We start from the raw sequence: 27,337 nt of genomic DNA on the forward strand, positions 1-27,337 counted from the left end.
CGTTGCCATAGCAACTGACTCTACGTGTCAGGGTTGAACACCAAAAGCTACTCAAACATTTCCCACACAAGAACAGAACATTCAGTCCGTTGCAGTATTCTATTTTTAGGCCTAATGTTTATTTAATGAGTGATTAGTAGTAGTAGTAGATTAGCTACCGCTGCTATTAGCTAAGCTAACAATGCAGTGGTTGATTAGCTCATTTAAACAGCTGCTCTACTGATGATCTGTCAGAGCTGGTGTGTGGTTCGCCTTTTTTTTTTAAAGTGAACTGAAACACACTGAATTCCACATCACGTCTACATGTTAAGGTTTTCAAAGTCAAGCTAGCATAACTGAGCTACTTCCCTCTCTCTCACTATTTTTTCTCTTAATTAAAACTTTTTCCTGACCTTGTTGACTAGTTGTCATAGTACTTAATTAGTAGCAAAACACTATGTCCCTTTTTCTTTTAAATATCATGCATAGATTTAAGATTTAACGCATCATATTGACAACTTAATAGCTAAACCAAGTCATTGTTAGCAAGCAGCTATTGATGACTAGCATTCATAGAGTAAAACTTAAAAAAAATTGTCCTACTATTTTTCTAAAGGTTTACATAAGAGTAACTAGATTAATGATTTTTCTAAATCACCAATCTAATCTAATCTAATATTAATTACACTAATTAATATTACATTAATTAACCATAAATATCCATTTGAGGTGTTGGTGCTGATGTGTTGCACTTTGTTTTTTCCCAGTTTTGTTGCTTGTTTGCTGACCTCCAATCCAAAAGGTGGCGCCAAACACAACAGAAAAAGAAATTAAACCATTGAAAGAGAATTGAAAATGTAAAACAGCAGCGAAACAAAACAAATATTTATTTATTACTGCCAATTTTTTGCTTTCAATGGAAAGTTTTGCAGAGTAATCGTTAATATATTCAGTTACATTTTTCAAAGCCAATATTTCTTTTCCGTTTCTCTTTAAGATGTCGTTGTTTTAGCCTCATAGATTCATAGAAACGTCTGAATGTGGACGTTTTATTGTGAAAGAACAGACTATGCTACTTTTTCTGTATTGAGAATCCAGGAAATCTTACTTACACAATCTTAAAGATAATCAGTGGCATTTTAAGAAAAGCACCTTGCTGGTTGCCTCTGTGGATTTCTGAGTGACTCTCTCTCTTTTTCAGCATAACTGTGTCTATTTGTGCCATATTATTTATGGACAAAGTGACTCACAGTGATTCCCAGAAAAGCTCCTAAGTCTTCGCAGAAACATCCATCAAAACTCAGTTTTAATCACCGAGTTTATTTCCGTCGTGCTTCCATCAGTAGCTCCTTATACTGGGATGTTAGGAATAAATAAAACCCCTACCTCACAACACCAAGCAATGAAACAATACACCAACTCAAATCCTCCTTCAGTACATAATTAAATCCTACAAACTGCCTCCCATTATGCTCTCTTACCGAGGGTCATGGTGTTAGCAGCGAAAGAAAGAGACGACGCAGGCAACGTTATGTAGAGAGTAAAACTAAGCCTCTTGGTGCAAGACGCCTCAGCAGGAGGAGAGAGAGCAGCCTGGATATGCAGATTGGAGAGCAAATTGAGAGAGGAGCATTCTGCCTTAAACCCAAATGACTGCTGCCATCCATCACGCCCGGGCGCCGCTCGACTCATGTTTGTCTTTGCGCATGTTTAGGTGTGTTGGTTTGCTCCGCGCATTTCCATAATTGCATTTGCAGTGGGGGGAGAGAAGCACTTACTCTCATTTTCGGCTGTGATTTATCAAGCCGAGCGATTCGAGCCAACACACACATTCATTTATCTCCACTGTGACCTTTTTCCCAGCAAAAGATCGTCTGGATCCTTTGTTTGTTTTTTTGTTCTTCTAGTCCAATGCTAACACACCGACAGTACGTAGTTGAAAAATAAATACTGCTTGAGTCAAATCCAGACCCAGACCTTTTGAGGCTGGATCACACAATGCCTTGTTAGGTGAAAGGAAAGTACCAAACAAAGTGTAAACTGAAGCATTTACCTTGAAAACTTCAAGGTCCTTGGTGCTTCTTTTTGCCTGGAGCGAAACAAAATAAAAAGCGCGAGCTGATTTCCTGTGAGACTATAAACTCAGCCAGGTATGAGCGCAGGGTGAACGTGCATAAGTTATGTCTTTGAGCCTTTTAACATTTATAAACGCATGGAAAAGACAGCCATCTATTTGTGTCTGCTGCTCCTTAAATTATACCCATTTGACACCAGAATGTAGATTTCACAACGTTAACCTCTGCAACCAATAAAATTACCCAAAACATGGAGATGGGATTTAAAAATTATGCATTAAAATGTTTTTATTTGGACATTTTAACTTTCCAACCAAATGTAAACCCACATAAATACACAACAGAAACCAGAAATCTACCATTTTATTAAGTTAAATCAGAGCAAACTTACTAAAATTATATCCAACCATAAAACCGATCAGGAAGGAATCAGTGCAAATGGATCCTGTCTACTGTTTGACTTCATGAAATATTAATATTTTAACAGTTTTCACTACATGTACTGTCCACAGTGTAATATTAATGAGACAATGAGGATTTAGGGAAATCCTAATATTGAATTTATCATTTAATATAAATGAGTTCAAGTGTAACAAACACCTGCAGTAACTTTATGTTTTTGCTGATAAACTGTCTAAATAGTTTTTTAATGTTCTCTCCATGTTTGTGTGAATTTTGACATTTTTGTGTTAATTTATTTTTTGCCTAAACGGTTGAACGGTTCATAGGCAACATAGATTAAAGTGTCCAGATTTATTATGAGTTTGTTATTTGATTAAAAATTCACTTAAGGTGTGTTAATATAACAAAAACTTAATAATTAAGCAAGCAGTGTTTATTTTGTCGTGTGCTGTATATATATAAAGCTGAAAACTGTCTAAAAAGGTTATTTAAAATTCAAATTCAAAATACTTTATTGGCCCCAAAAGGAAAATTAAATGTTCAGGATGCTATTTCTGTTTCGATGTGAATTTTAACATTCTTCTGTTAATTTCTTTAGTTCTGCATTATTTTACGTTAAAAGAAGAGTGTTTTCAGATTCAAAGTCTCCAACAATACAGAAGAAAAAGTTGTTAATTCAATAGAGGTGTCTGGAAAGTACCTTAATATAGCAAGAAATTTATAAGTATGTGCCATTTTACCTCTCCTCTGATTTCCCACACTTGGCCCCGCCCCTCCGTGTCTCTTGGCTCCGCCCACTTTGCTGGGTGGATTTAATGTTTAGTTGCACTTTCAAGGTTGTAGTTTTTAAAATGTTAACTGAAACGACTTTAATAGCATCAACGTAGAATATTTGTTTTGGTAATTTAGAAGAAAAAAATCTAAACGTAAGCTCTCTTAGTGTCACTGAAATTTCTCTGTTTGGTGTGAAAACTTGGCGAACTTCCTCCTCACCCCTTCCAAGTTATGCCCCATTTGTTTTACACAACTTAAAGTCGACCGCTTGGTGTGTGAGACAACAAACAACACACACACACAGAAAGCCAGATGGACTTTCTGGCAGCGTCTACCTTGTCTCCGTCCACGAAGGTCTGTCCGTCGCTGGCTCTCCTCCAGGAGATGTCAGGCAGAGGCTCGCCCTCGGCCACGCAGGAGATCATGGCGGCGCTGCCCTCCACGGCTGTCACGTTCTTCAGCTGGGTGATGTGGGGCTGGACTGCCGGCCGGCCGCAGAGGACGAGAAAAATAAATTAGAGAAGAAAGAGCAGAGAGGAAGGACAGAGGAAGCAGGAGTGAAACTGTCAAGTATGTGCTGCAACTCGTAAAGTAGAGAAGATGAAGGCGATAACGTGGGGTTTAGACACGGAGCTGATGCATGACTTTGCACTGACGATATAGGCCAAGATCATTTGTTCACTGCAGTCACACCTCACAGCTTTGATGTAGTGGGGTAGGAAGGCCTCTTGTCCCTCTTTGCATTGATTCAACCGCGACAGAAAACCGACTTTGGTGAAGTTTTGAGGCACAAACCTCTGTGTTTCTTTGAATAAATATCGATTTTTGTCTGGGAAGACTCCTCTCCAGCACCGTGTGATTTGCTTTTGACGCACTGAGAGCAGATAAGTGCTGCAAAGCCATCGAGGGACGGTCCCTCCTCGCTTCCACCTGATAAGGTGCACTAAGCAAGACCTGATGCATGTCAAGGGCGCGGCGCGTGCTACATGAATCATGGATTACTCGTCCATGTAAATCCTTAGCAGACGGCTAAGACGTAGCATGGCATCAAATCCGAAAGGAAACGAGGAAGTGAACAAGAAACCGTGAGTTGAAGGCTTTTAGCGGCGCTCAGAGGAGGAGTCCTGGGACTGTTCTGGCAATTTCACGTTAGGATGCTGGCCTCAGGGTGGAGGAGCCATCGCTGGGGATTTGGAGAGCTTGTCAAAACACGAGGGTCACACACACGTACACAACAACACACACCTGTATTATTTTACCTCCCAGCACCTTCAGTAAACAGATCAATGATCCGAGGACGGAAACGGGTTTGTGGGTAAATATCAGCCTGAGACGGTGGAGAAAAGTAAACATGTAGATCCATTTACAGACGGGCTGAAGGGTCATCATTTACTAAATTATCTAGAATTGGAACAACTTGGACTTAATTATTGAGAAATGAGTGTTAAATAGATGCAAATATTAAAAATTTTCAGCAATAAATGCAATTAAAATAATGTAATATCGGCATTAATGTCATGCAAAGGTTATACATTGTTTTGTACATGTGGTTGCTTATACATTTATTGCACAAATTTCACTTATGTTTATAAATCCTCCACTTATTAAACTTTATTATAATACATTATTCTTTTCTTCTTTTTATATTATTTTATAGTTTATCCAGCTGGTTTTTGTTTGCGACCTAATATGAATCATAATTTCATTCTGTTATTTTGAATGACAATAAAGATAATATGAATCTGAATTGCATTTGAAGTCTGGACTTTGACTAGGCCCCTCCAGAAACTGTTTTTGGAACCATTCAGAGCTGAACGTGCGGAATTGTTTTTGTTTCTTCAGGTTCACTTTTCTATTAACGTTTGTTTTGATGATTTAAAACAAAAAAAAAAACTAAAAAGGAAGAAATCTGTAACAATGTAAATACATTTTTACATTTTAGACAAATCATCTTGACCAACAACCAGTTCATTAAGTGCTAATTAATTATGTATAACAACTGAAAGAATAGCAAGTACTTGAAACGAGAGACCTATAAATTGTCTTTTTTAAATAGTTTAAACACCAAAAATGGCTTAATACGAATATCTAACATTTACAGTCCTTCATATCTCAACTCTTGTTGGAGACTTAAGGCCAAATTGTTGCCATGTCTGTTAAAGTCTGTTCCACAATTTAAATAAAATCCTAATTCTTCCAAAAGGAAGAATCCAGCCAGAATTAGTGGAGAAGTTTCTTGTTGGTGATTTGATTGTTTCTAATGCTACAGAAGGAAATAAATGAAGTTAGAAAAGCTGCAGCCATATCGAGGGTTTGAACCCTCAAAGGTTTTTACAGGTGAACTCCAGAGCCGAGTTAGTCATCTTTTAATTAGAAAACAGAGCAACAGAGAAACATCTCAAACTGGCAGGAGAAAACACAGAAAACCTGCAGCAGGATTAGAAAAGCTGCACAGAAACGACCTTTTTACGCTGCTGCCATCTGGCAGTGGAGATGCGCTCTGTGGCAGCAGCAGCAAAAGTTTCTTCTCCAAAAACAAAATGTTGCATGTCTGAATTGTGGACATGATGGAAAAGTTTGAGTTTACTAAACCAAAACAAAAAGTTCTCCTAGAAACAGCTTTTCTGAAGCCATATATCCCTTAAAAATGCTGAAATTATGGAAACATTTTCACTATATTGTAACTTCTAATCCTTTATAGGGCTGTAACGATTCGAGTATCTCAATGATTAAAATTCCTCGTGGTAAATGTATCCTGCTCCGAAGTTTTATTAAATTATGTTTTATTATTTAGCACACCTTTTTGTGATTATTTATGTTGTGCGCTCTCACTTCCGCTTGAGTTGTTGATGAAATTTAAGTGTTAGCAGCATAATTTCTAATTTTTAAGGTTGTTCTGTGGGGATTTTATTGATTCATGATAAATATTTGTTTACAACAGCCCTAATCCCTTACAATGCTTTTCAGAAGTGCAATATTATATTTTTCTGAAGCATTAAAGGCTGCAAATATTTCTATGAGTTTTATTCCCATTTTTAGATCTGCTTGGCAACTGGGATAATTCCCTAAATTTCACTCTTAAAAGCCAAAACAGAATAATTTGGAGCTCATTCAACATCAAGTATCCGTTTTCATATAACAGCACAAGCTGCTAAATGTTTTAGAGCTATTTTTATTCAACGACAAAAGATCACGAAGAAAACAAGTCAAAATTACCTTAAACAATTGACCGACTCATTGTAAGGCTTCATAATGAGACCAAATGGCTGCTGGAATGATTTCTGCTAAGAGGGAGACACGTGGAGCACTCAGGATGATTGGCCACATCTATTACACTTTCTAAAAGCTTTTAAAACTTTCACAGCTCTTAGAAACACACAAAATACACACAGTGAAAGGCCTGAATGGCCGATGTAGCGAGTGAGCTCTTCATCATCAGCGTACGTGGAGCTGCTCTGCCTCAGATTCCCCTCATTGTGAAAACATTACATGGAAAACGTCTCATTCATCAAGATCCCTCTGCTGGGAAAGTTATTAATAAAGAATTATCTGCAATATTTCAGGTCTAAATGAGAGAGAGCTGAGATGCATTTTGATGAGAAGGGTCGAGAATTAAACGACCTTCAAAGTTTTGGTTGTTTCGGCTGGATTATCGTAAAGAATTTGAGACTTTTGGTTAAAAAGTCAAACAAATCAAGTTCATTTGTGTCGCACATTTCAGCAGTAAGCTGGCTCAAGGTGCTTTCCATAACAAAAACAGGAAATTACAAAGTTAAACAAACAAAAGACATTACAATGAATAGTTTCTGCAAACCAAGACCATCTGTTGAAGCCATTTTACATCAGAAACCAACAACTTTGAAAATAATGAGGGTGAAACTTTATTATTTGTTAAGGTTGACCTTAGTTGATAATTGGTTGTGCTAAGCTAAACATGCATTTGTTTTATTTGTTTTTGCACTTTTTGTTCCTCTGTTTTGCTGCAGCTCCCTCATGTGGAGAGTTTAGGTTACTACACCCTATTTAAGCAGCCTTTGTCAGCAATTTAGCATTTTAATTTGACGCTTTGTTAGATGTTTTTTGACATTATTAAACTAAAGTTTTCCAATTTTTGAACATCTTTTGTCTCCGTCTCTCCCAGTTATCCAGTCTCGCTTTCTTTGTCGTTTTTTATGTATATTGTTTCCACAGAAAGCTGTTGCTTCTAGAGATTCGTTTATGTTTTCAAATCTAGCTTGACCACTCAGATTTGATTTTGTTTTAAGATAAATAATTTTTAATAATAAAGCAAAAGTGTTTATCAATGGTAAACAAAAAACTTGGTGACTGATTAGATTAATTCTGAATATATCAATGCAAATAAAATAAAATAAAAAAACCGCTACAGTCTAAATGCTTCTGTAATAATGTTATACTTTAAATATGTTCTAAACCCTGACTGAAATAAATAAATAAAGGCTGGAATAATTTCAATAAAACATCTTTTTAAAACAACCCCATACTCTTGAGATCTTGTCTGCTAAAAATATTTAATTTTTCTTTCTGCTTTAAACCTTGTAGATCCTACTTTAGTCAAAAATATTAATTTCCAATATTTAATAGACTTTCACCTTTTAAAGCCCAGTATGTCAGAATCACTGGTTATTACTGAAACATAAAATGCATTAGATGGAAAAAAAGCAGAAACAGTCGAAGTCTGACATTAAATTTGATCGATTGAAAGACTGCTCTCCTTTCATTGCATGTTTTAGCTTCCATCTTCTGACATAAAGCAGAAAAAAGTGTTGAAGGCGTCTTCATCCAGCCGGTTGGATTACAACTCTCTTTATCACTATAATTACAGTTTATTATATCAGTTAGAAGCCAGGCATTGCATTATCATATGTATAATGTAAGCCACTAGAAAATGCTATTTATGTGTCAAAACGACAATAAAGTAACATAAACACACAGTTTGAGTGTTTAAAATTGCACAATTAAAGCTGGAAAAAGCTCCTATTTTCAGATGAGTTTTATTTTTACCATCTCTGCTGGAAGTTTTGATGTTACATAAAGCTCTTATCCCACCCACAGACAGGCGTCAGGAAGCAAAAATGTTCAACTTGCTGCATCGGATTGGCCTAATGCGTGTTATTTGTTGTTTTAGCCGAGCAGATCCATAAAACAAATGTCAGCACAGATTCTCCCTCCTGGATCCACCGCTAATAGCTAACAGGCTTTAATGATAAAAGCTACCGCTGGGCCTGTTCTGCTACATCATCTACATTTTTCGGTTTATTTAAAACCGCTGAAAACTGATGTTGTTTACTTTCCTTGCTCTTTTGTCTTATGCTGATCCTTGGATTGTGTGTCATGTTTCCACTCATTAGGGAAAAAAAGAAGCGAGAACAATGTCGTGATGTGAAAACCAGATATTGTATTTCACGCACCACTGGCGAAACCGTAAGAGAAAAAGTGGCAGAACACTCAGATTTTGTCTGCAGAGATAAATCTCCCACGCCGCTATGATGAATTTCTCCTGATTGCTGCTGGAGGAAGAAAATAAATCCTTGCGGTGCATTTAATATTCCGATCCTTTGTAATTCCTCCTGAAACTGAACTGTAGTGCATCTTCCTTTCTGCATCTTACTCCTAATTGAGTCCAGTGGACATAAATATAAGAGAGACACACCTACCTGTATAAAGAGAAGTGCATCACTAAGACAAATGAAGTAAAAATCTTTTGAGTCTAAAACGGACGAAATCATTCCTTCATCTTGTAACATCAAAAATCTAAATTTCCATTTGTATTTGATTTATTGTTGGGTTAAATGTTCAAATGTTTGCTATATTTGAGCATGCAGCAATGCCTCATGCATTGCTAGCATGCTAGCATGAGAAAATAAGACAAAAGGAGCTTTAGTAAAATCATGCAAATGAAAGAGTTTATGTCTTATTTCAGTAGTAATCATTAGTAATCAAACTGCAAATCTACGTGCAATTTTCTCAGCATGGAGAAAAAATTAGCAAGTTGCTAACATAAGATTTTTATTTTTATCAGCATAAAATTTAAATAAGTTTCACTAGTTGGGTAACCTGTTAAAATTGGATGTAGATTAATGTTTCAATCTAATATTAATAATATTAAACCTTGATTTATACAGTAGAATTTACTTGAGGATGTCTTATTTACAAGAGAGACCTGTTAACCTGACAAATCTAACAGATAGCTTCTCAATTTCCCGCTTTACATTAAAAACAAGTTAATTTTTAAATATTCTCATTATCATTCACTTTAAACTGAAACACATTAATCTCTAGAAAAAAAGAAATTAATCACTGCAATAAATAAACCTGCAGTTCTTGCTGTATTTGGGTAAAACTCAGTTAAAGTTAAAAACTTTTGGTTTTAGGCTGAGACAAAAGATGTAGCTTTAGCAAAATTATAAAACAAAACCATGAAATCTTGTCTTATTTTAGTTTGTTGTGAAATAAAACATATTACTAATTGAACAATCCAAATTTATTTTAATTTGCTCAGCCTGGAGAAAAAGTTATTACGGCGCTAACAAATATTTTTATTTGATTCAGCATAGAATTTTAATATTTTTCATTAGTTGATTAATATGTTCGCAATTGATGTAGTTTAGCTTGCTTTAACCTAGCAATGCTAGCAGCTAGCTTCTCAGTTTCCCATTGTTTACATTGATAAGTTGATTTGAGCTAATTGTCATTACCATTACCATTTAACTGGAAGGCATTTATGTCTAGAGAAACAAGCAAAGACTTTTTGAAATAAATACAGCTGCTACATTTAAGTAAACTGCGCTTAATGCTAGCATGCTAATATGTTAGCATGTAAAATGTTGACACAACAAAAAGACACAACATTTATCTTTGGCAAAAAAAAATAAAAATAAAACACAAAGTCTTGTCTTATTTCAGTTGGTTGTGAAATAAATCACATTAGGAGTCGAAGAATCTAAACCTGCAGGTAATTTTTGCAGCCTGAAGAAAAGTTTAACAAGTTGCTAACGTAATTTTTTTATCTGCATAATATTTTAGTAAGTTTCAGCATGGACCACGCCGAGGTGGGAACTGAGACATCCCTGAAGCCACGCTGCTGGCGTGTCTAACCCAGACACACCAGCAGCATGCAGATGCATGCAGATGTTCCCTCACTGTGTGGATTCGTTTCTTACAGACACACACGACTCAGGAGCCTGAAAGCAAAACGAGCAGGAATAATCCCTGAAGACTGACAGAACGCTCTCATTTACAGCTCAAGGGCTGCTTCAGAAGAAACTCTGGGCCCAGATGTCAGCGCTAATGTCTACACATGTGGAATAAGAATAAGGAGAACTCCAACATTCACAGAAAGTGCTCAGAAAACTAATCTAACTGTGTATGGTGTGTCAGATTATCTGATGGTGAACAAAAGGCGAACACACCTGCAAGTATCTCGTCTAATTTACAGTAAATGACCCGTTTTCTTTCCGCCTTTGCTGTCAGGAGTAATAAAACTAACTTACAACAGCATTTCCCTACAGTGCAGTCAAAAAGGAGAGCTCCTCCCTGCTGCTTAGCTTTGCCCCATTAAAATGCGCATTTTGACGAACAAGCGTTTCTCCACATACCTCTACGAGAGGAATATCAGAGCAAATAGCCAGCAGGTTCATGAAATTAGAAATTGAATTTTTTTTATTTATGCGAAGTGGTCGAAATATGAAGCGATAAATGAGATATTTCTTTTCAGCAGCCGTTGGTGGTGGTGTGGGCTGGCGGGCATGTTTGGACTCTGACGGTTTTGAAAAACTGTTTTAGGATAAAAGAAGATTGTGAGCGTCCTCACCATAAAACTTTATGGATGGACATAAAACACTCCTCACTGTAATGGATAACGCTATTACATCTGGATTTGCTGGAGATACACCAGATAACAGAACAGGAAAATAGAATTACTCTATTCTGTATTCTGTATGGTTGATTAATAAATAACAATAAAGTGACCTTATGCAGCCTATTTTGATTTAAACTCCTATATTTTTAAAAATCACTTAATGTAGGTACAACAAATATAAAGGTTTACACTAATATTTGAGAAAAAGGGAACACAAAAATATGACCTTTAAGCAGTTAAACCTCCTGGGTTTAAAAAAAAACTTAATTTATGAAAAATATATTAGAGTTTAAATGAGTGGCACTCACATTTTTAAGAACTTTAAACTAAAAGAAAGTTTTCATCTCATAAACTTTAAAGTGATTCACAATTAGTTGAACATGTTGGTTCTAAATATTTTGAAAACAATTTGAAAATTTTGTAAATTATATATATATTCAGAATCTTTAGATAGTGAACCAGTTCATTTGTAGCCAGATGAACTAAATTTAAAACTAGTTCTTGTTATTTTATTAACACTCTGAATAACCATTCAACTCTTTTGGTTAATGAAATCTCAGTTCAATTGGTAATAAATATGTTGAGGAGACAATCTGCTCCTTCTGAAAGATTTTTACTGGTTTCTAACACTTGGAAACATTTCAGATTCAATAACTGTTGACTTTCTCACCGAACACTTTGAGCAGAAGTTCTCTCTCCTGGAAGCCGGCCTTGTTGGAGGCCTTGCAGGAGAACGTTCCTCCGTCGGCCTGCCGGATGTTTCGGATGGTCAGCATGCTGTGTCCGCCCTCCAGCTGGCTGAAAATGTACTTCTCTGAAGGCTCCAGCTGCTGCCCCTTCCTGCACAAACACAGAAACTAACACCTTCAGACCTTCCACACTTCACAAAATAAAAATATCCTCTCTCAAATTTATCTACAATTACCTCTGGACTGCAGCACTTGCTAAAATCGCCCCCCTGATGCACTGAAACTGTGCTGACTTAATGTCTTTTCTACATTGGACTCTGTTGGAAAATTAATCAGGGGGAAAAAACAAGCATCTAAATTGATCCATGTCTATATTAAGGCTTCCAAGCAGAAGCACAATGGTGAGAAGCAGGTTTGCTGCCTCCCCCGCTTGTTTATTTGTGGCTGTTTAACCAGCCGTGTAATCCACAGGGGTAAGAGTCGGATTTTATTGGGGGGAAAATGTCAAATTTCTGGAGCAGATTTAGACAAAACAACATCAAATGAGTCACTGAGTCGCAAAACTTTTTTGGAGACATAAATGACGTTCCTGAAGCATCTTCTGTCCACATGTCTGCAAACTATTTCAACATGGCTGAAAAACGTATCGCAATAAAAGTGTTTCCTCTCAGTCGATGTTGATAATAATTGATTTGTTTTTTGTTTTAAATATCTGGCTTACTGCCAAACTGATGCTATGACCTTTTCGGTTTTATCCACATTTTGTTGTTTTTACTTTTAACCAGTAATGCTGCAATCACACCAAACACGTCAAAAACACGTCTAGTGCTTCAAGTTCAACGCCTGTGCATTTGACATTTTGCATTTGTCAAAATGGCTCTAGAAGCTCGTCGGGACGAGCCGTTGTTTTCCATCACCAGTCTCTCTGTAGTATGGAGAACGAAATTGAGTTGCACCAAAATATTATGTGGTGAAACATTTCTGCAATCACAGATGTACCTCAGATGTCTTTGCTGAACATTTTGTGTTCAGTTTTTATTGAACAAACATCGTCAACAGCTGGTAATGGCGTGTAAGGAGGAGCCTCTTGCTGGTTTCCTCTTCCAGTTACTTTGAACAATGGCTGATGAAATATTGAGTGTGTCTGGGTTTTATTTACTGAAATCGACAAGATGTGGCAATCGGACGTGTGTTTGAATTTACGAGATAATTCAGAGGTTTTATGAGTTTCACAAGCTAGCTGGGCGCTGACAATGTTCGCTGTCAACGCTGTTTTCATCTTGACCAAGCCCATTTGGACGACCTGCTAACGGAACCTGCATCTCCTGGCACCAACTACAGGTCACTACATTAATAGAGGAGACTCTCTGATTGGTTGCTGCTCCGTATTGAGCGGCGAAAGTTCAGATTTTCCAACTCCAGCGTCAAATGCTCATCAAACGCTCGAAATGCTTCAATAAGGTCCTCGACGCGTCTCCACATAGACTTTGAATGGAAACCAGACGCGCCTGACGCTCAGATCACGTTTGGTGTGAACGCAGCATTAGAAGACACAGTGGTGAAACTGCTACTGCGCAAGTTACTCAGCAGGTTGTTGCTAGGCAACCAAAGAATGAGTGAGTTGCTAGGTAACCATGGAGCGAGAGAGTTAGTTGTTTCCACCATTGTAGCTTAGCTAGCCATGAGGTTGAGCAGCTAAAGTCTTTCCTCTGCCTACATTTCCCAGAATGCTGTACGTTTCTGGATAATTTCAGTGAAATTATTGAATATTCTAGCAAATGTCTTATCTATTGATTGATTTATTATCGTAATCTTGATGAACTCAACCAACTATATAAAATAAGTGGTTCTATAAGCTGATGAATTATGGGTTAGTTTTTTGCACAAAGCTTCCATATTTTTGTTTCTTAAATAACAGTACTCAAGTTCAGATTTTAATAATTGCATAAAAACCTTCTCCCGTTACATTTTTAAAAATATTTTGTCATAAACTTAAAAAATTAAAGGAGGGTAATCTTAGTTTTTTCAGCATAGCTGTATGCATTTAAACAAATATGTATTTCCATCTGGACAAGCCTACAACTTGCCTACATGTGTAGTTGAATCTATATTTATAGAGCTATACATGTCTCTAAACAAAGCCAGCCTCCTCGTCTTGTAGGAAAAGTCTCATTTAAAGTCGGTGGAGGAAACACCAAAGCAAAGTAATAATAACTTTACGAGGTGGAGAGGAAATGAAGAGAAGCGTCATCTTAGCGGTGGGCAGTCCAAGACGCGCCACAGCAGTGGATGTCATTATACTGACTGACTGCTGACAGGTAGTCTATTACCAAAGATGCACAGTGGACGAGGTGAAGCCTCACTCTGACAGGAAATGCAGTTGTGAGGCTGGAATATGCTGGGAGGCGTGAGATCAGAAGCAAAAACTAAATTGGGTTGTGATTTGTTGTTGGCGTCAAAGACGTTTTCTTTGTTTGCTGGTGAAGTGTGTGAGTGACCTGCAGGCTGGAAACACACCTCCACTGTTCCAGTCAGTGGGTCTGTTGATTATCTACCGCTGAAATGGCTTTTATTTGATTATTGGAATACTAATGCGTAGCAGAATATGTAGTACCTGGATTAGCGGCAGTCAAACAAGCCGCTGAGTGATTATATCCACAGGACAGAGCCCAAATATTTTTCAGAGCCTTTTATTCTTTAGTAGAAGTTAACAAGTCAGATTTTATGGGAGAGACTAGAGTATAAAAATTAATATAAAAACCAAAAGACACATTTTATGCTATATAGCCTAAGGTAACCAGATTCAAACCAGCAATATTCATCTGTCACTGAGTAAGACTGTCATCCATTAACGGCAGAGTTAATTTTACTTGAGGAGCTTTTAACGAAAAAAGTTACTTTTAAGAGTATTTTTACTTTTTACTTTTGAGTGAGTAATTTTATAATGAAGTATTTCTTCTCTTGCTTGAGTAAAATTTCTGGATTTCCTACCCACTGAATGAAGAACAAACATGTTTTAACCAAAACATGTTTGTTCACCAGACACACACCTGCAGTTTTTGTTCAAATTTCATACATTTTTATTGATTTGGAAAAAGTTTCTTTGGCCTGATTTTCTTATTTTTTGTTAATTACATAAATTATTGTCATTTTGGTTCTTAAAATACCAAAATTTGCACTTTACTTTATATTTTGGTCCATCTTATGATGTAATTTTAAAATATTGAATAATAATTTGATCAGATACTCTGTACTTTTTACCAGATACTTTTTTATTCTTACTTCTTGGATGGCTACTATTTACCTTTACTTGAGTAAAAACGTGTTGAAGTAGTGCTACTTTTACTTGAATATGTTTTCTGGATACTTTACTGGAGCATCAGAGTTAAGAAAATTATGGAAAACAGCAGTTTACAGAAAAAATATGAGCTCAGGGAGCCACTTTCTAGTCAGTAGCTCACCTTCTTTAATTAGAAATCCAGGTGAGTGGATAAAACAAGAAGCTAATCAGGATGTATTTTTGCTCACAGGCATCTTGTTCCAATGGCCTTTTCTAAAATAACCACGTCAGTCAACACTATTCCCTGTTACTTTAATCATTTAAACCTAGATTTTACTGATCCAAACCCTGAATTTAAAGAAAAAGTGAGTTTGAGTTGGAAAGATGTACAAAGTCGAGGTGTTTCCAGCTGTGGAGTCTTCAGGTTGCGTCTCACCCAGAGATTCAAACTTTTTGTGTTTTTTTACGATCGATTTCTCTGTCAAACTTCAACGCTGGAGAAATTCAACCCCTACATCCGGAGCACAGCTTTGTTTTCCTAACTCATCTACTTCTTGAGAAAATGTTTTAAATCGGTTAAACAATATGACATATGCAGCGTAATAATGGCATCACTTTGCACTCTCTTAGGCTGAAAAATTATAGTAATTTAAACGCAAAACAAATTAAATGTAATCTTCTCCTCAATCCTTTTGACCTGTTGTTAAAATGACAAGTATATGAATTCTTGCACTATTTCTATTTTGGTTTTTTTTGTCTGATTTGAGACATACAAACTGTTAATAAAGGTTTGTGCAGATATATTCTATTCTATATTAAAAAGTTAAAAGTGAATACTCCCAATAGTACAGTAATTAACTCAAGATTTCATTAAAAAAGGAGATAAAAACTATCTTCAAACTCAAACTTGGGAAAATGGAGCAACATTTTCTGGTTGCAAAGTTGCTAAAATTAACATTTAATTTCATCTACAAGTGATACACTGGTTCTGTTCTACCATCACAAATGCAAAAATGGACTTTACTCCATTACTTTACCATGTAACATGTAAAAACTTATTATGTAATCGCTAAATGGAGTGGATTATTTTGAAAGATTAATTGACATATTAGGAGACTTGAATAAATTTAAATAAATAAACAAATCTTCGATGTTATGACTCTTAAACTCGAATCCTGAACACATGTTTGATGAGATGGAAAGAGGATGAGAGAAATGGTTAAAGATCACATTATGTTTGCTCAAATATAACCAGAGAAGATTAAATGTTGTCCTTTTGACAAAAGAGGTTTTACTTGTTAATTATTACTAGCATAGGCGCTAAAACCCTGCAAATTCTTGCACTTAATCAGTCTACTCAAAGTAACGGTTGGATTTTCTAATGTGATTATTCTAATGTGGTAAAAGGTGAATTTGTTAAAAGGATTGTTACGTCTTTGCTATTAGTGCCTAAAAATCTGGAAATTTTTTTTTTTTTAACCATTTCCATCAAATTAAATCTCACCTGCAGTGAGTTTCTTCATTTTTAGACTGTTTTCTTCCTGAGAACCATCGATTTCTGTTCACTTCAGTACATTGTGTAAAACACGTCGCAGAGAAACCCGCCGGAGCAGCAAAGCGTGTCACAGTTACAACTATTTGTGACATCTTTACAGTTCGCAGCGATGAAAATAGTCGTAGAAAACACCGCCTCTGTGCTCCGTTTAGACAAAAGGCAGAACGACAGAAAGCGACAGAAAAGATGGTGTAGTGAAAACAATATGACCTACAATTGAAACCCCATAAATGATATCAACAGATGCTCAGGTGCAAAGAGCTTTTCACAATTGTCTGCTGAGTGGGAGCGAGCTAATTGCTGGATGTTGGAGAGAAGAGCGGATAGCAGAGTGTCAACTACTTCTGGTGCAAATTCTCGCACCGCTGCTGTTTGACATTTGATCTTTTTCTGCAGCTGTTGGAGGTGATGTGTGAGGGCGGATTGCAGAATCCTTAATTGGAACTGCAACATGATATCTTTGTTGTCTGCAACTGAATATACAAGTACTGAATCTAGTGTGTGAGTTATGGGTAAAAGACAAGCATGATAGTAGAAACTGTATGCTTCCAGTTCATGAACTTTAAATGACATGCAGAAAATATCACCTGAGATTAATACCTAAACACCAACTATACAGTCTTTAAAAAGGGCGATTATAAAAAGAAGCTAATGAATTAACAATGCTAAGCCTGGTGGGGGCACAAGCAAAGCTGAATGATAGAAATCTTCATTCTAGTGTTTAGGCTTTATTGTGAAGGGCAATTTTCTTTACACAAACTTCATAATTCATTTTATTTGTTGTTTTGTTTATTTATGTTTGATGTTTAAATTATCTTCCAGTTCCAGCGTTAAATATTCACTAGAATTTAAAGTTAATTTATCTTTGAGAGTCTGTTCTTGCCATTACTTAAAAATTCTCTTAAAATAAAAGTATTATCGTTTATCGCTTTAAGTTCTGGGACAATTTATCGTCCAGTATATTTTGTTATTGTGACGAAATAACGCAACAACCACAAAAATGCGTATTTTGAAGCAAAGTTTCTCGATACCTTTGGAAATCTTAATTTTAATAACTTTTGACACAAGGTTTATTTCATAAAGAAACTTATGTATGAAAAGGATTACCTGTGCCATGTGACCAGAGGATCAGGAGATCCAGAAGTGATGCAAGTAAAGGTGACTGATTCCTGGTAGTCGGCTGTGGCGTTGAAGGACTGCTGGAAGACCGATAACGACGGAGGAACTGCACACAAACAGAAACAAGGAGTCACACATTCTGCTGAGGGGATGAAAACTAAACGTTCTGCGAGAAATGTCAGTTTCCATGAAGCCGTAGAAACACCTTCTGAATACATATGCAAGAAACTGGCATTGTTAGCAATCTGTTGGGACTTCCTGGAAATGCTATGGATGTTTGTAATTCCCACTGGGATTCCCGTTGACATTTTGACCCAGCTTTGGTGAAAACACACAAGGATGTGAAACGATTATGTTGTTTTCTGCTTCTGAAATGCTCGGCTAAATCCACTCGAACGGAGACAAGACAGAAACGTGTTCGAATCAGAGGAAAACGGAGAGTCTTTGCTTCCTGTCTGATTCATAAGGCCTGAGCTCAGGCAGCTGATCACGTCAGGCCGATTTCTGTGGCTCAATAGAGACACTTGTGTGGTTATTAGATTAGGAGTTTGAAGGACAAGCAGCATGAATGTTATTTTCTTTCCAAAGTGCATAGAGAGAAAAGAAAATCCACCAATTCATTTTTACCTTTGAGACAATGATTTTTATACTGACACTGCTACTTTAAAGAGATGGAAAGGAACATTTCTCTGGTTAAAGAATGGCTCAATTGGCAGAATAAATAATAAAAGATTATTGTGACCAAAGACATAGCCTTGAGGAATTCCTTACAACTCAGAAACTACGAGGTTTACTTGAATTGTTGTGGAATAAACACACAACTAAGACTTTGCAGAATAATTCAGAGGTGTAAAAATCACCGAGTGACAGTAAATGAAGACGGCAAGGGAAAAAAATGATTTCTGACAAAAAAAAAAGCACTTTGTGACGTGAATGTCCCTTTGAGAGAGTGAGACACACAGGCCAATTTCTGAATTATTAAGTCATTCTGTCTTTAAACTTTGTTTTTTAATTAAACTATCAAGAAAGTTAAACAAACTCAGTCTGAAAAGGAACTTGTGTTTTTTTTTTTTTTGCAATTTCTCAACATCACAAGTACAATAAATTTGAGAGTATACATATAAAATCTTCAAAGTTTTCCTCTTGTTAATAATCTTACTCAATGTAAAATGACGACTTTAAATGGTTTGGAAATTGCCCTATTAATCCTTCCCAGATTGATGGCATTAATAATTACTTCTTGAAAGTCAATCCCGTTAACTAAATGAAACCTGTAGATGTAGGGATTATTAATTCAGTGCAGCAAAGGGAAAAATAACACAGAAAAACTGTTGAAGAACAACTCAAAACCACTTTTTTTCCTCGCCATCTGTGTCGGCTACGCTACACACAAACTTGTTGCCATAGCAACTTACAACAACGCCACAATATGCCTCAGGATTCAACACCAAAGAACAAAAACACTCCCACACAAAGAACAAAACATTCAGTCCGTTATAGTTTCATATTTTTAGGCTTGATGTTTATTTTGCGATTATTAATAAGTGATCGCTGTGGTAGATTAGCTACTGCTGCAATTAGCTAATCTAACACATCAGTGGTACATTAGCTACCGATGCTATTAGTTAATCTAACAGTGCAATTCCACTGATGATCTGTTAGAGTTGGTGTGTTTAAGTCGCCTTTTTTATTTATAACTAAACCAAAACACTAAATTCCACATCACTTCTATATGTTACGGTTGTCATAGTCAAGCTAGCATAACTGAGCTACTTCCGTCCATCTCTTGCACTGTTTTTTTTTCTTAATTAAAACTTTTTCCTAACCTTGTTGTTTAGTTATTACAGTGTTGAATATTAGTAGCAAACACTGCCTTCCTTTTTCTTTTATAAATCACGCGTTATCGATAACTTAACAGCTAAAACCAATGCTAGTCATTGTTAGCGAGCAGCTTTTTGCCCTCTAACAGGAAGCAGGGGACGTGACGTCACACTGTGACGGTCTATATGATGCAGGAAATAATTATCCATCTTTCGGTGACATGTATTTTATGGGAGTAGAAGCGACTTTCCTGTTAGACGAGCCACATACTGTAAATACAGCGTGTCTCACTAATCTGCAAACAGCAGCATTGTTACAGCAAAAGCCCTGATGACTTTATCAACGGCGCTGGGTGAGAGCTGTCAGCAACACGCAGGGAGTCCCTGTCACCTGCCGCCTGTCGTTTTATCAACCAACAGAAGGAGAGCAACCTCGCTCTCATCTTTATTCCCCGTCGCGCTGACAAGGGAACGACAACTTCATGGCGCTTGAATGTAAATGAAGCAAATCAACCCATTTCTCCAGCACATATTTACGCTGTGCCTCTGCTCCCACTACTCCCAGTGCTGCCACCCTTCCCAATCTCAAGAAGTGATTAAGCGTGTTTGGAGCAGCTTAGTGGCGCTCTGGATGTTTACTCTCTCCAGTTTGGGGATGATTATGACGTGCAGAAAAATGGCCGACGCTGGAGCAACTACAGCTGGAGAAGCAATTCAACCAAAGTTTTTTGGTTTCTTTTTTATCAGAGGGCTGAAAAACAAAACAAAGCTACTGTCATGGCTACGATCTCTTCATATTTAGCTTTAAAAAAATGAAATAAAGAATGTCAGAGTAGTTTCTGAGGAGGTTCTGGATTCAAAAAGAGTTTAACTTTACTTATAAAAATAACCTGGTTTACTTCATTCAAAATTCAAATATAAACGTTAATTTTGTGGTAGAAAAACTGTTTTTCACAGCTGCCTTTTCTTCTTAATCACAACAGGAAACCTTAAACAAAAAAATAATAATAATAAAAAGGAAGATTTTCAACCATTTGTATATATTAAGAATTATTTTGCAAATAATTTGTCAAATACTAAATAGGCTCCAACATCAGCAGCAACAAAAAGTCTCATAATTTTTAAACAATTCAATAATTTCACTTTTTTAAAAATGTGGCTCTCGTGTTTAAGAAAGTCTAAATATTCAATGGTTTTCAGTATTTATTATAAAATTATTAAAACCAACTTTGGCATTCAAACAAAAATGTCATAAAGTCAAATTGATTAGTACAACACATTTCAGCAACAAAATGTTTAACGTAATAAAAACATAAAATAAAAAGAATCATTAGGTTACAGTGGCAGAATAAATAGAAGTAACAAATTGTTATAATTTAGACCAAAATTAATCTATTTTTCAGAGGCAACTCTAAAAAGTGAGGCTGTTAAATTTAAAAAACTCAATGTGCCTAAAAGTAATTAAAAAGGGCAAAATTGTTGCTTTAATTTGTTTTCAAGCAAACCTGAGAAACAAAAACACAAATCTTTTCTTTTGTTCATATTCTTAAATGCTAAAAGTCACCAAACTCCTCTCTCCATTTTGTTCCTAGAAGGCAGAAACAATCCCTTTCCTCTGAAACGGAGCCGTGAGTAAAGCTCAGACTGCAGCTTCAGGACGGGAATATTTATCAACCGGAACTGCAGCTTCTCTTACACAATATGCATAATGAAATCTGATTACAGTCTGAGGGAATCGGCACAAAGCAAAGGCTTAATAATGCAAGGTGTCAGTGAGAAAGCTGCTATCGGTTGTTATTATAAAAATAATGCATCTCGGTTCACAGCAACCCATTACAACACATTAGGGTAAGTAGGATGTAATTGCACTGGAAATTTAATTTTGTTTTGTGTTTTATAACCATCTAACCTGAAGTGATTGAGTGTTTTTTAAAAGTTAAGCTAAACGACAACCACAAAATCAAATGAAACTTTGCACTTTTGATGAGAAATTTATTACAATTCAAATAATTAATAATAATGTGACTGCAAAACAATCATCAATCCTAATGCTCGACACTTGCAAAGAGGTGTTACGTTTTCCTAAATTTGAGTGACTGCGTGTAACTCACAAATTGAAATAATCGTATAATCTCTAAATATTTAGTTAGATTAAAAGTAATGATAATTTTTATTTGATTGGGAAACAATATTAAATCAACATTTAAAGCTTTTGTTCTCAATTATAAATAGTAAAGATAAGTAAATAAATGAGTGTTTCAGAATAAACAAAACAGGAAGTGCTTTTATTTTGATCTTTCCGGCAGGAAGTAATTCATAATCAGAGGTGAGTAAAGTACCCAAATATTTTACTGAAGAGTAAAAAGTAGCCATCCAAGAAATTACTGGAATAAAAATGTATTTGGTAAAAATACTGAGTAAATGATCAAATTATCAATCATTTAATATTTAAAAATTACATCATCAGACGGACCAAAATATAAAGGTAGGTGGAAAGTTTGGTATTTTAAAATGACAATAATTCATATAAGTAACAAAAAATGACAAAATCAGGCCAAAGAAAAATTTTCCAAATCAATAAAAAACTGATTAAAACATGTTTGTTTTTCATTCAGTGGGAGGAAAATATTACTCAAGTAATAGTAGAGATATTTCATAATAAAATTACTGAAGTTAAAGCAGAAAGTAGAGCGTAGTAAAAATACTCCTAAAAGTAATTTTTTTAACTTTTACTACCCAACTCTACTCATAATATTGCAGGTAGCTTAGCAGCTAAGCTACATGTAATTTGTTCCCTAAATGATCCGTTTAACATGGGGTTTGTTATTATGAAGTGAAGGCTAACATGAACAGATTATGAGTCATAAACATCCCATAATAATCCAAAACATATCACCTAATAATCAAGATTATCCTTTCAAAGTAAAAGCTGAAGTCTGTAGCTTCCTTTCACTCACCAATGAGACACAAGTCCAAGTCAAATCTGAAGAACAAATTCCCTTTTCTGACATTTTTAAAATGGCCTATTCAGCTTTTTAATCAAAGAATCTCTTATTTTGTGATTCTGAAACCATCTCATAGTAAGAAAGCAGGAAGAACCCAAACATTAGAGCAGAATGAAGCTTCACCAGGTTGAAAATGAGCTAATCTCTGATCAAAACCATTGATTTCAAAAGCAGCTGTTCTCCAGTGTCGTCCTCAGGCGTCAGCGCGCCTCGCTGAAGGAGCCGCGTTAATGAGACACTGCCAAGCTGAGAGACTTCAAAAGAGCAAACCGGCAACAGGCTGGACGCATCCAAAAGGAATCTGGCAAGCTAAATGAATTCTTCATGTATTAGTCATATCCTTCAAACTTCAGACGATTGGTGGAGATAATGTGAGGCTTAAAGTCGTTCCCACAAACTTGAACAAACACGGTAATCTTATTTTAAAAGTGACAAGTCACTTGGACTGATTTCAAAAGCTCCAGAATTTGTTTTCCTTTACATGCAAATAGGCTAGAAGTTGTGAAATCTTCTGAAAAACCACTGAAAGTTTTGCTTTCTGGATTAGCGCTGGAACCAAGTCAGCTTTTATTTATATAAATAAGTATTTATACTCCTTTCCTGATTGTGATTTATGTCAAGAAAAAGTAAGTGAAGAAATATTGAAGGACACAAGCGGTGATTTCCACTGACAGCAGAAGAAAGGAAAATTGTAAGCTCTGGTTTGCAAGTGAGTGAGCCAACAATTAGGTGAACGTGTTGAGGAAAGCTACATGGAAATTAGAAAGCTTTTTCTGTTTTGACTGAAAATATTATGACTAAGACAAAATTAATTGATGGCTTGGAAGAGGTTTAACAGGGATTTTATACCATGTTTGCGAATCTCTTGGTTTTATAAAAAATTACATCCAATGACAACTGTTTTTATTGAGTTTGGGTGTGCAGAACAAACAGCTTTCATAAAATTACTTCATAATCTGTTTTGCTAGTATCCTATAAAAGGTTTCCTAAAGTTAAAAGTTTCTACTTGACATGGAAATAGTATGATATCTGGTTAAAACGGCCAAAAATGCATGAAAACCAACTTTTGAGGCAATATTAGCAAATATTTTTGGTCCAGTTTCTAGTGCAAAATCTTAGTAGACTGGAAATAAAACAAAACTAATTTACAAGTAATTTCTCAGCAAGAAATATGAGTTTGTTTAATGTCAATAAAACCTTAATATTGTTGAAAAAGTACTAGTTTCATTGGCAGATTATTTCACTAAACATGTTGTAAAAATGTTTTGTTACAAGTTAAATAATCTGAGTACTTTTTCATAAATATTTAGTTATTACTGACTTAAAACTAGATCATATTTCTTGTTGAAAATTTACTAAGATATTTCCACTTGAACCTACTCGGTACATTTTTGTGTTTTTATAAAAAATGTCAACCTATTGTGGCACACTGAGTTGGTGTCAAAGTTTCAGAACATGTCTGCCTCAGGGGAAACCTGAGCTACGTCTTGTTCCATTAGAGTCCATAACGCCGACATAAAAGGACCGGACTGAACTCAGAACAGGATTAAACTTCAAAATTACCTCGTTATGTCCACCAAATCAAACTCTTAATTCTCCACGTCCATGAGGCTTATTTGAGATAAATCCCTGAAATGTTCAGCATTCTTCTCAACACCAGGCTGTTTTGCCCTCAGGTTGATTAGCCATTCAGTGGGTGGCCCGCTTTTAGTCAATATGCCATCGCTCTCATCTACGGCCCGCTTTGATGATACACTGGAGGCCAGGAGCTCCTGAGGGTCAGAGGAGTTTCAGTCGCCGCATGTTTGCCGGAAAAAACACACACTTTTCTGAAGTGGTTCATTAATATTTATGGCTTTACGTCGGGGGGGAAGAATACAGTAAGCTAATTCAGCCCTGCTTTCAGATGTTCTGCATGACTGGTTAAAGCAGTAACAGCGCTAGCAGACAAGCTGTATCAAAAGAGAAACACGGCTAATCAAGACGACAAACCAGAGAACACTTTCTTTGAAACACTTCATTTAGAGAAAACTGTAGATTATCTTTGAACGATCTAGAATAAGCACACAGCTATGACAGCTGGAAACTAAGAATTTGACCTGAACCTTCAGAGCCACATAAAGACGGTTACAAAGTTGGCCTTCTATCAGCTGAAGAACATTTCCAGGATTACAGGAAGATCCAGAGAAACTCATCCATGTGTTTATCTTTAACGCATAGCCTGAATAAACTTATTAAAATTACTAACATTTATTGTCGTATGTTTATTATTATTACTTTATTTATTATTCACTTATTTTACATTTTTATTGTGTGCTATGATGGGACAAACAAAGTTTCACCTCTTTCAGGATCAATAAAGTATTATTTTATCATCTTAAAAAAATCAATCAGAACGCTGCTGCTGGCATTCTGACTAAAACCAGGAAGTAGATTTTAATACTGAATATTTAGACTTTCTTAAACACAAAAGTCACATAAAAAATATCAAAGCAAAATAATTGAAATATCTAAGAATTATAGATATTTCTATATTTAGAAATAATTATAGAAATATAAATGTTGTTGCAGCCTATTAAGTATTTGATAAATTAATTATTTACAAAATCATACATGTCATTGATTTAAAATGACATTGATGGTTTTTCTACCACAAAATGAACGTTTATATTTGAGTTTAGAATGAAGTCAACATGGAGAATATTTCTATTTTTATAAGTTAAACCCTCACTTGTTTAGATTTGCTTTTGAACCATTATAAATGAAACATTGACCAACATTTTGATGTGTAATGACGGCAATTGGAAAAAAGTTGTTTCAGTTATTGATTTGTTGTGTTTTTATGATGTATTCTGAACTTCCTCGTTGCTGAAATGTGCTATAGAAATGAAATAAATGGGGTATTCAAAGAAAAGGGTAAAAAATAACACAAAAAACGTTTTTTTGTTGCTAAATTATCCTTAAATCTCTGCTCCAGGTTGTAGAGTTCAGTGACACCTGGGAACTTCATCAACTTTAAAGGCGAGAAACGGTCAAACAGCACAAGTAGAAAGAGATAGAAGAGATCGCTGGGAGGCCCAAGTTTGTCAATGAGCGCAACAGACTAGATGTTTTATCAATCAGCTGCAAACTGTTTATTGTTCTCTGCTGCAGCGCCGAGGGACACAGCCCAGGCGAGGCAAAGCAGACAAACCGATGGGAGAAAAATGAGACATAAATGCTGTTTTTCTTTTCTTTTTTGCCGGAGGACGGAGGAGGAAGAAAGGCTGAGAAGTTAACTGATGTTGCAGCAGAGTTTCTTTGGGCTTCACCTCTGCTGAGGTGTGACCGCCACCTTAAAGGCGTCTTTGTCTGAAAAACTGGACTGGACATTGATTCCTGTTAGCACAGCCGCTGCTGCCAACCGTGGCAGAGCCAAATTTGGAAAGTTACCAGCAGAAACTTATAGTTTTAATCTGAATCACTAACTTTTTGTTGACCAGACTCTTACACACATCCGAATAAATTACTTTTACACTGCAATAATACAAAATGTTACCAAGTAGTTTTGGTCACTTCTTCTTCCAAAATTCCTGTATTAATTTAAAATTCGTGGCGTCGCAATCTGGTGACGCACAAGTTACGGTCACAGCAAAAACACAAAATCTTACCAAGAATTTTTTGTGTAGTTTATGGACCAAATATCTTAGTAGACGTGCGATAAAACAAAACTAACTCAAAAGTAGCTTGTTTTAAGTCAATAATTTCTTAATATTTATGAAAAAGTACGAGCTCTATTGGCAGATTATTTCACTTATAACAATGTTTTTAGTGAAATAATCTGCCAATGGAACAAGCACATTTTCATCAGTAATAAGGAGTTATTTACTTACTTAACCCTTTCAATTCTAAGTTTCAAATCTCCGCCTGGATATTTTTGCTTATTTTAATGGTACAAAGTTCTTTACATGTCCGTTGAGTAAATATATATTTGCCCATTTATCCACAACAACTGGAACTTTTAATATCTAGCAGTAATTTTTGTAACTTACGTCTATTAAAAAAAAGGGTCTCAGATTAATTTCACTCCCCTCTACGGTAGGAGAGAAATTACCGTAATAACCCGATATTGGCTGGAAAGCACAACGTTGGAATTTGTTGTGGCAGAATTACAGTACTGCAAATTCATCGCTGACAAGTTCGGACTATAAAGGGCTAAAACAAGCGTTTTTATCTTTCTAAAAAGTTAGTTTTGTGAGTTAGTTTTGTCTTATTTCAAGTGTAATAAGTATTTTCTCTGCAAAGTAGACGAAAAACACTTGGTAAGATTTACTGTTTTTGCAGTGACTCAACCTGTGAGTCATCAGATTGTGACACTATGGATTTTAAATTAATACAGCAGCTTCTGAATTATTGTTCCCTGTGCAGAGCAGCCACTCGTAAATTTTCTTAAGCACACAAATACTCTCAATAAAGTAGAATCATTCAACCAGTTTGTGATTTTGTGACAAACCAAGTTTTTCTACTTGCAATCATTTTAAAATTAGATTTCGTAGTTTGCTTAAGGACCACAACTCGTTCTCTCTTGACCCTCAGTCTGGTCCTGAACAGGGTTGAGCAATAATTGTCCCCCAAGGACACATAAGCAGCTATAATTTTGTACGCCGGAAACAAACTGGCTGAAAACAATTTATCTAAGTATATACTTAGATAAACTGTACCGCATTCTCACAACATGACAAAATGTTCTATACGGAGCTGTAGGGTGCAAGGAAAACGTG

The 27,337-nt window shown here is 35.9% G+C and overlaps 2 protein-coding genes across 5 annotated transcripts in view; both read right to left on the bottom strand.

Annotated features, from left to right (window-relative positions):
• The window catches only part of LOC116715903 (neural cell adhesion molecule 2-like), a 288,491-nt gene that overhangs the window by 33,327 nt on the left and 227,827 nt on the right, over positions 1-27,337 (bottom strand). For 2 of the 4 annotated variants that reach the window (XM_032556642.1, XM_032556641.1), the window contains exons 6-9: positions 17,741-17,858; positions 11,780-11,949; positions 3,566-3,711; positions 2,033-2,068 (exon numbers count right to left, since the gene is read on the bottom strand). In XM_032556642.1, coding sequence (XP_032412533.1) covers positions 2,033-2,068; positions 3,566-3,711; positions 11,780-11,949; positions 17,741-17,858 — 470 coding nt within the window. The remainder of the gene's footprint in view (positions 1-2,032; positions 2,069-3,565; positions 3,712-11,779; positions 11,950-17,740; positions 17,859-27,337) is intronic. The other 2 variants (XM_032556645.1, XM_032556643.1) reach the window with 1 other exon arrangement.
• The window catches only part of LOC116715496 (neural cell adhesion molecule 2-like), a 200,905-nt gene that overhangs the window by 31,162 nt on the left and 142,406 nt on the right, over positions 1-27,337 (bottom strand). The window contains exons 9-11 of the mRNA XM_032555907.1: positions 17,741-17,858; positions 11,780-11,949; positions 3,566-3,711 (exon numbers count right to left, since the gene is read on the bottom strand). Coding sequence (XP_032411798.1) covers positions 3,566-3,711; positions 11,780-11,949; positions 17,741-17,858 — 434 coding nt within the window. The remainder of the gene's footprint in view (positions 1-3,565; positions 3,712-11,779; positions 11,950-17,740; positions 17,859-27,337) is intronic.

The sequence above is a fragment of the Xiphophorus hellerii genome, chromosome 24, assembly GCF_003331165.1.
Source record: "Xiphophorus hellerii strain 12219 chromosome 24, Xiphophorus_hellerii-4.1, whole genome shotgun sequence".
NCBI classification, from domain to species: domain Eukaryota; kingdom Metazoa; phylum Chordata; class Actinopteri; order Cyprinodontiformes; family Poeciliidae; genus Xiphophorus; species Xiphophorus hellerii.